This window comes from Plectropomus leopardus, chromosome 7 (assembly GCF_026936395.1).
Source record: "Plectropomus leopardus strain MGB_pleo_1.0 chromosome 7, ASM2693639v1, whole genome shotgun sequence".
Classification (NCBI taxonomy): Eukaryota; Metazoa; Chordata; class Actinopteri; order Perciformes; family Serranidae; genus Plectropomus; species Plectropomus leopardus.
The window spans coordinates 9,809,123-9,818,424 of NC_142182.1; the positions used below are offsets into that span (position 1 = coordinate 9,809,123).

Consider the following 9,302-nt stretch of genomic DNA (forward strand, 5'->3'; position numbering starts at 1 on the left):
TCTCAAGACTAAGCAGTAACAAAAAGTTGATAAAAATGTTTTAAAAAATTGCATTTACAAAGTAAAATGGATTACATACGAATCAATGATGTGCTATGATTCTTTGCAAATTAGGCCTTTCCAGATGTCTGTTAAATAACAATAAAGTAAATAGTGTTATATCATATATTGCTACTCCTCTCAGTTGTTTTTCAGTAGAGCTTATAACAGTATTTTCTTCTGAAAGGACGTATGCTTGGTGTTTCATGACGTTGTGAAAGCTGCAACACTTATCCCTCAAGCTGCAATGACTTCCCCTAATATGAGAAAACAATGTTGCTGTTTAAATGCATGCTGTGGATTTTTTAACTCTCCTGCTGCAGTTTCAACATGGATTTGTTGTTCAAAATATAGCATTATTAAGGAAAAATACAGTGCACGCCCTGACTCCTCAATAGTCACCTTACTGCGTCCTTTCATCCCAAAGGTGTCCAGGGGACGATCTGTATTAATCTCAAACATGTATTCTGTTGTCCCCAGGGTGCTGTTAGTCCAAGTTTTTTAGCTTGTGCAAAATTGATGTGACATAACAGAAAATCGTCTGCCACTGCCATCAGTAAATCTTAATTACTTATAGGCCGATGGCAGTCAACAACTTCAGCTGATACAGGGCTGCGTTTAGCCCCAAAAAAACATAGCAAAACAGAAACCGTGGTATGTTGAACACCCTGTAGTGTTACACAGGCGCACTGCCTCTTGATACTGTGGTGTTTATTCAGTTCAATTCAAAGGGGTTTTATTGGTGTGGGAAAAGTTCTATCTCCATTCCCGAAGCAAGTGTGGAGTCAAAACATAAAAAATCTATGCACATAAAGCAAAGATAATCCAGAATTTGGTTTATATACGTGTGGCTGCTGGTTGGTTACTGACACACACAACAAAATGGGGAGAAAACATACCTCGAAGCCTGTTGTACACCATTTTGAGGAAACGTGTAATTCAGCTAGGAAACCGTAGCAAAACGGTGCACACTGTTTTGAGATTTAGCGTGTGCCTAGATGAATCCCGATTTACTTTCTATCTAGGCCACACCAATCCACGACCTCTCTTACCCCACATTTCACCCCATCGCATGCTGCCATCAACATAAGAAGTTTGCTGATGTGCCCTTTGTCAGATTGGAAAAAAGCAGGGGGTGTATTTCCTTGTCTTTAGAATGAAGCACTTTGCTTATTACAGATTAGTAGGTCAACGTTCTCTATTATCAATGTCTTGATTTATGAGGAGTTCTGCTCTGCGGGGGCCACTGAAAGCCAAGTATATTAGCCAGCTACAGCTTTTGCCAAAGGCCTCTGCCAGAAAATCAATAAGAAACTTACCAGCTCCAGCATCAGGAAAGAAAGAGAGGCTGAGAAATAGTGGCGTAGTCCACAGCCCAAAGGCCATCCCCTCCGTCTGGCTATTATAAAATGTAAATTTCAGGGGCACTTTGATACCCAGTGGCTCGGGTGTCAGAAGAAGGAGTAGGTTTGCACAAATAAAACAAATTCAAATTGTGGGATTGATTCATCAGTTTTCGACAGGCTTTCCTGTTAAGAGCAGTGTGATAGATGTTTAGGCATTCGAAATTTACACTTGATTTACAATGTCTTTGTTAAACCACACGCGTGTTAGTGCTGATAGTGGACAAGATATATTCCCCTTGTCAGTTTTCCAACCTTCATGATGGAACATGCAAAATGTGCATGCAGCATTTGAATAACAATAAATACATTTGTATTTGAGTGTAAAATATTTCAGTGTCTTGAAAAAACCCCACTGTTTTAAGGTACTCTGTGCCGAACGTGGATGGGTTCTTTTCCTAAGGTGTTGCAAAAATGCAGAGTGCCTCTTCCTGTGAATAAAGTGAAGTGGGCATTTCTTTATTAAGCTCAGCAGATCCAGCCTAATGCAGCATGCCTGTGTGTCAAGAGCATAATTTCCTGACTGCTGTCATTGTGAAGGTTTGGTAATCCAGCTCACAGGCTAATCGTGGGGAGCAGCCTCTCCCACAGCTCTCTGCTTGGGGCTCCTGCTCTTTACTCATAAAACAGATTTAATTAGACAAAAGGATGATGGCGACTTTCCAAACCCTGTGGCTCTGATGCATGGCTCTGAGACTGTGTGGCTGTGAGGCAGTGACTGGCGCTGGAGGGGAATGTGATGGGATTAGGACTTTTTGTTGACGGAGATGTTTTTTTTAAATTATTATTATTAATGCAGGGTGATTCAGAATTAGGTTAAGGTGGAATGAGTTAGCAGATGCAAAGTTGGTGCAATGTAGGTGTGTAAATGTTGATCTTTGCTGATTAATTTAGCATGAATTAGGTGTATAATACATAATGCAGAGGTGTAACCATTCATTTGAATTCTTTTGTTATTGCTCTGTCCATCTGCTCTCCACAAAGGTCAGCTGTCATGCTGAGACTTGGACCTGTTCAATACCAGCACCTGGAGAAGTGTGAGCGGCAGGGCCATTTTTAGATGACGGTAGAGGGAGAATACAGTAGATCAGTAGACAGACTCAGGAATGCACGGCCATGGCTCAGCCATCTGCGAACGCTGCTGTTTGATCTCTCTCTATCAATCTTCCCTGATAACTCTTTTCAAGTTTGTCCTGTTGCAGGGAAGCAGAAGTAGACTGGGGAATAGGCCACAATGTTGGATTTTAATGAGTTATGCAAATGTGGGTTTTGACAATCCTGCGGCTTCTTAACAATTGGTGTATTGTTAATATGTCTTAATTCCAGTATGCAATTATCTTCAGTGTCTGAGAGTGAATTTAGGTTACCCAGATTTTCAGAGTAAATGCTATGATGCAGATGATTGGTGGAATAGACCTTAAAGAAATAGGGGTGGGGAATATATCATATATACTTGATAAATCACAGCTTGCTCCTTGACAGGCGGGTTTTCTATGATGATTCTGATTCAGCAAGTGAGACACTAGTTGATCCTTCAATTAGGAAATGTTTGAAACAAATATGAGTGCGAGTATACAAATCGAATACAAGGACAAGTACAAATGAAGACGAGCGTTCAGGTCAGCTCAGACATAGACAAGACAGAATGCAGACTGACTGACACAGAACATAGTAATGGATAGCAAACATTTGTGTCACAGTGGGAAGTATATATACCACTGCCTTTTCGTGTGTTTTGTGTCAGCCAGCTTTCTAACACATCAGCTATAAGAGTCCTTAAAGGGATGTTTCTAAATTTGCTGGCCCTGCATAATTATGAAAGAGTTATATAAAAACTCATACTAACACTTCTCTTGGGATATAAAAAAATGACTATATCACAAACATCATGTATGAATTGTTAAGTTTTTTTTTTTTACCTTACACATACACTCCTCCACCCATCCCAGACCATTTCACCTGAGCAATAGTGTGACCAGGTGAGGCGTGTGTTTTTGCATCTGCAGAGTTCTGATCCCAACTATTAACTTGCTTTTTGCAACCATGAAGCACCGATGTGACTTGTAAATATTATTGATATATGAAATGGGGAGCTGTTCGTTTGTTTCAAGCTCACAGTGAATAAATCTTCACTCTTAAAAGCACTACAGTTAAAGAAGTTTAACTTTCCACTAACTGCTAACTATTGACCGGAAAATTCAAATTCACAGCAAAAACTTCAGCTCATAATAGCTTTGTTAACACAGTACTTAATTTAACTTTAATATATGACAGTATTTTATTTAACTTTATTAAAATCTGACTTTATTATGACCATAACTACTTTGTTTAACTTTACTGTTACTGTAGTTAATTTAATATTTTTGTATGTTGGTCCTCAGTAGTTTAGAGATTTAAAACTATTGAGATACATATCGTGTATCACAATATAGCCTAAAAATACCACAATATTATTTTCAAGCCATATCACCCAGCCCTATGATGAATGATAGATGTTAACAATGTTCAAATCTGCTGTAATTATGCTAATTTACACATCAAGTTTATATCCAAGTGCTCTTCTATCTAAAATGGAACAAAGAGTTATTAATTGTGGGTTTTTTTCCATTGTGGTATTGTCTAAAATTATGGGTATTACAGCTCAGGATTGTATCTACAATGAAAGAATAGATTTTGGAATATATTTTCTTCCAAAATTATATATATTGGTATAATTACATTCATTTTCTATAGTAATAACGATAGCACCAGTGCATATGAGCTGCCTCTGATAAGGCCATTCTGGTGGATTGCTAAGATGATCAGAAAAGGGGGAAGAGCTGGAGTTCGTGATTCCTAATTTATAATTTGAATGGCATCGGTTGTGATATGATTTTGCTGATTAGCATATGTATGGGACAGGAGCACACTCCTTGTTAGCTGTGATTACATCCTGCAAGCATGACAGAGGAGGCGGGGGACAGGTAGACAGATGTGTGGACTATACTGTATACCTTTTCAGATGTTTAGTCTTAATAAACAACTTAATTGTATAAACTCTATTCTGTGAGTTATTCTGTATTGTAGATCAACCAGTTGCATTATGTGCAACAATTTACAAAGAAAAATAAATAACCCTCAGTAGAATTCAGCTTTTATGAGAACCAACATGACTTATATAACTGAAAGTGTTTGTCCAACATCAAAGGTAACATTAGTGAGACTGAGCTTGTGTAAAATCACATGAAATAGAGGTTTAAATGATTTATTGGTTAACACGATTATGAGCATCATGCAGTATGCTGATGAGGCTTTGTTTGCTCCTGTTGGGAGCCAATAGGATTATCATATCCCTCACTGAACCACAACTGACTGAATAAAAGCATCCTAGTACCAATCAAAGTGAATGCATCAGTATCAGGTTGCAGCAATGTTTTGCATTATGGCGTTATTTATCAAAGGCTGTATATATTATACAGTATATTAGCTGTAATTCTGTTTGCCATGAATATGTCTAAGTTAGTAAAAGCCTTTTACAGCAATGCAGCAAATCATGTTTTTCTTTCAGTTTTGCTGCTGCCCACAGTCTCAGGTTAGAATATGAGCATTTATATTTTCAGACATGCACTATTTGCAGTAGATTTACTGTAAGCTATGAAACAATATTAATAACCTTTAATAGGAGAAAAAAATGACTTTAAGTGATGCCAGTTTTGACCAGTCATTTTTAAAAGTTCCCTCTAGCTGTGTCTTTTTGTAATAGTAAGGTCTTAGCAGTGTGATATTTTCGGCTTGTTTGTGAGAACACAGATGAAATGCCCGGCACAGCTGGGATGTAAGAGCAGGTTTAAGCCCGGGTATGACAGAGGGTAGATTACATCACTTACGGAAGCTCAACTCAGCACATGAGCCTGTGAACTATGCTATTAATTCACTGCATCCTGAACCAGTGTTAATCTCAAAAAAAAAAAATGTGTGTTTAAAATCACATCCAAATGACTCTCCTGTTTATGAAGTGTGTGGATATCAGTGTGCTCAGGTGGCAGTTGTGGTTCCATAATTCAGATGTATTAAACGTGTATTGGTTCTAATACATTCTTGTGGATAGAGCAATTAAAACTTAATGGTGTTTCACAAACAGGATGTGTGTGTGTGATGTAATCTCCTCCTCTGTCCTGTGTATCTGAACTGCTCTCCCCGGCTCTGCAGAGGCAGGCGCATTGCTGTGATTTGGTCTGCTAGGTTGCTACAGACACACCGCTTTATCTATTGACAGCTTAAGCCTTCCTCTCCTCCTTAACTGTCCATTAATGGAGCTTAGATGTGATAAGAAATGTGTCTTCAGAGGATTAAATTTCTAAAGTAATAGCATTGCTTATAAAATGTGATTAGCTCTTTTGCAAGGTAAGCATTTTTATTGCTCTTACAAGTGTCGTAAGTTCTAGTGTAACAGTGGCGAGCATGTTAATGGTAGGGACCGCAAGCTTCTATCAAACATATATTTATTGGTGATAAGTCTGTGTAAATGCTTCGGTTGTTTGAACTGTCCAGCAACGAGTGCGGGGTGAAGACTGAATTTATATTACTTTAAGTGCCGGGGTATTACTCAGCATTAGAGACTCTGTTGTACTGTATCATGCTCATGTCAATAAGAAGTCAGAGATCTACTATAACACCATAAAACCTCATTGCCTTGGTACATATTGATATAAATCAGTAAGTGTGTTTATTTTAAGTTGGTATTTCACCTCCATATCATTTCAACTTGAAAGTCACAGCCTAACAGCTAAATGTTAGGCATAGTGGGAACTATATATCAGTATGAGGTCAATAACAGGTATTTTTAATACTAAGACTAGATAGTAGACAACTAGGTATATGTTTCAATTTCTTGTTGCTTGTGTGTTTTGCTTTTCTTTTCACAATCTGAAGTAAAATGTATAGGTCTTTCACAAGGTAAAGAGATGAGGCAATTAAAAAAACAACAACAAAACTAAAATGCAGCTTAATAAAGTTGACCTTCAGTCCTGTCATTCTCTCATCACATCAAAATCATCATCTAAATTTGTAGATCCTTGTTGCTACTTGTGTTTATTACTTTTTTGATATGTGGAGTGTCAGCTTTGCACTAATGTAATGTCTGTGCACAGCATACACACAATAAAAGCATTGGAGAAAATGCAGTGTTAGTTATGTGTATTTCAGTTTTTTTTAAATTTGCAAAAGAAATTGCATACAGTTGCACCATGTGGATGAATTCACCACTTCAAATTGAATAGCATAGATATTTGCTTTTGTCAGTTTTAAGAAATGCTTATTCATTCAGAGCTTACATCAAGGATATTACAATTAAGAGCAAATTCATTTAGTGTTGGATTTGGCAAGAAAAAATTTTTAAAAAGCTGTGCTTTTGTGAGGGTTTTCTCAAAGTAGCAACAAAACTTCTGCAATGAGACCTAATCCACTCTTAACAACTGGGTACCAGAACATTAGGATTCAGTTTAAAATACAAAACAAAACTTAGCTTAAGAAGTAAGAGTTTGCAGTAGTGGTGGGAGTTGCAACAAAAAAGCACTGACAGGAGTGTATCAGCTCAGCAATAGTGAAAAGTAGCAGGTTACAAAAGCCATGTCTGTGCTGTTCACCTATATGTTAGGTTAACTCAAGTAGGAAAATTCAAATTAAGCACTGCTTTTCTTATCTCCCTTTATAAAGAACCCCCCTGGGCCTGTACTTCGAATGATCTGATAAGAAATCTGCAAAATGCTGCTTTAGCATCATCTCAATATATAACTGAAAGTCTTTTATTGCATATTTTATGTTCTTTACCTTATTTTATTGTGTTAGTTTTTAGCTCCAGTGTTTCCTCATCGGGGCCTACCGGACTGGGAGTGGTCTCTGGTCCACCATTGGGGGTGCTGTACCGTGGACTGTTTCGGCCCGGGTGGCTAGAGGGCTCGGCATCTTGGTGCGGGCACTCCTGTCCGCCAGGTTGGGATGGTCTCTGTGGCGGCGCCCAGTGCTGGACCGTGACCTCTCTCAGTGAGGTTGGCCCCCAAAGGTAGCTTCTCCCTCGCCTCAGGTCTCAGTGCCTAGCCATGTCTCTTTAGTAACAATTGGTGTGTGTTGGTGTATGTGTGCGTGTGTGTGGGTGGTAAGGGTGGATGTTCGGGTGCCTTTGCGAATATGTGTGGGAATATCTACATGATTGTGTGTGTGTTGTTGCGTACGTCTAGGTGGGGGTGGGAGGGTCAGGCTGTCTGTATTTTTCTTGATTTTCATTGATGTTTTTCATTTCTGTTATTGTTTTTAATCTCTGTGAGGCACTTTGTGTTACTCTTTGTATGAAAAGTGCCATACAAATAAAGATTTGATTTGATTTGATTTGATTTGATATGTGAAAACCCTAATTGGGTTTGTAAGGTGTTTTTTTATGTAAATCTTGGCATAGTGTGTTTCCTGACCTATGTTGTTTTTGTTTGTTTGATTACAGAAGGAATGGCTGTGTCTCAACTGCCAGACTCAGAGGGCTTTGTCTGGACAGCTGGGAGACTCTGGAAAAGTTCCCCAGCCTTCACCTGTATCTGCCAAACCAGAGAACCTGGCCACACCTGCAACCAAAATGGCAGAGCCCAAAATTTCCCCAACAAAGGCAGAGCCATTACCTGCCATCGCAAAATCACAGCCCACACCTGCCCCTATCAAGGCAGCACCAACCGATCCAACTCAAAAGGCAAAGACGGAACCTACGTCTGTCAAAGTGGAAACCACTGCAACAGCAGTGTCTGCAAAAATCGAGATAGAGACTGCACGCGTACCTACAACAGCAAAGGTTTCACCGGTTACAGCAGAAAAACAGCCTATAGTAGCATCAACAGCAGAAGCCATTATGCCCGCTATGGCCACTGTGCAACAGAGAGAAACACCACTAAAGACTGAAGTGTCAAGCACAGATGTTTCAGAGACTACAACAGAGGAAAATAAAGAAAAGGTAGTGAAAGTGGAGCCCAGTAAAACTGAAATTCCCAAACCTGAGGAGTCTAAACCTGTCCTTCCAGAAGTCAAAGCTGAGGCAGGAGTAGCTGCAGCTTCTCCTTTGCCAGTGACTGAAGCCAAAGTTGTTCCCACCTCCCCTATTGCTGCAGAGGTTGCTAAGGCTGGAACTGTTTCTGGGCCTGAAACGAGGCCAGAATTGTCTGCTGCAGAGAATATTATTAAGGAAGTGCAGCCTGATGATCATATCAAACTCACAGAGCCAACCAAACCTTTGCAGCAAGTTGAGGGGCAACCAAAGTCACAAGAACCACAGCTGGTATCGGAAGTAGAACCAGTCCTGGCAGTTGACAGCGAGGAAGTGGCTGATAAGTTGGTTGAAAAGATTGATGTTACTTCGACTCCAGAGATAGAACCAGTATCTACAAAGAACATCACCATAAAAGTAAGAATGAATCCTCTTGATTATAAAATAATTATTGTATTAACTAATGTTCAGTTTAACATAATAAAATCCTTTTTGTAAAGAAGTTGAAAAAAACTATGGACAGTTATTGCCCTTTTTTAATGTACATGAAAATTAAATATAAATGTTGTCTGTAAAATTCTCAATGGTTACAAAACTGACAAACTATGTGAAGCCTTGTTACGTGTTCTCCAATAGTAGGTTAGTAAGCTTTGCATGAAGCATTGCTTTATTCTTTACTATCTTACTGCATTTTACTGCAGCCACTTTCATTATTTTTTTCTGCCATCATTTGTTAGTATAATTTGTCACTTCTTTTTTTTTACCACATGATGACATTATTCTAATGAATGTGTAATTACACTTATACACTCAAGGAAAGCCTACATTCTGCTGAGCATGTTTTTCCTTTTTTATTGCAT

General features: G+C 38.8%; 1 protein-coding gene across 7 annotated transcripts in view; it reads left to right on the plus strand.

Annotated features, from left to right (window-relative positions):
- pclob (piccolo presynaptic cytomatrix protein b) overlaps positions 1 to 9,302 on the plus strand; it is a 76,087-nt gene that overhangs the window by 26,094 nt on the left and 40,691 nt on the right. For all 7 annotated transcript variants that reach the window (XM_088079863.1, XM_088079865.1, XM_088079864.1 and 4 more), the window contains exon 12: positions 7,915 to 8,859. In XM_088079863.1, the coding sequence (XP_087935989.1) occupies positions 7,915 to 8,859 (945 nt within the window). The remainder of the gene's footprint in view (positions 1 to 7,914; positions 8,860 to 9,302) is intronic.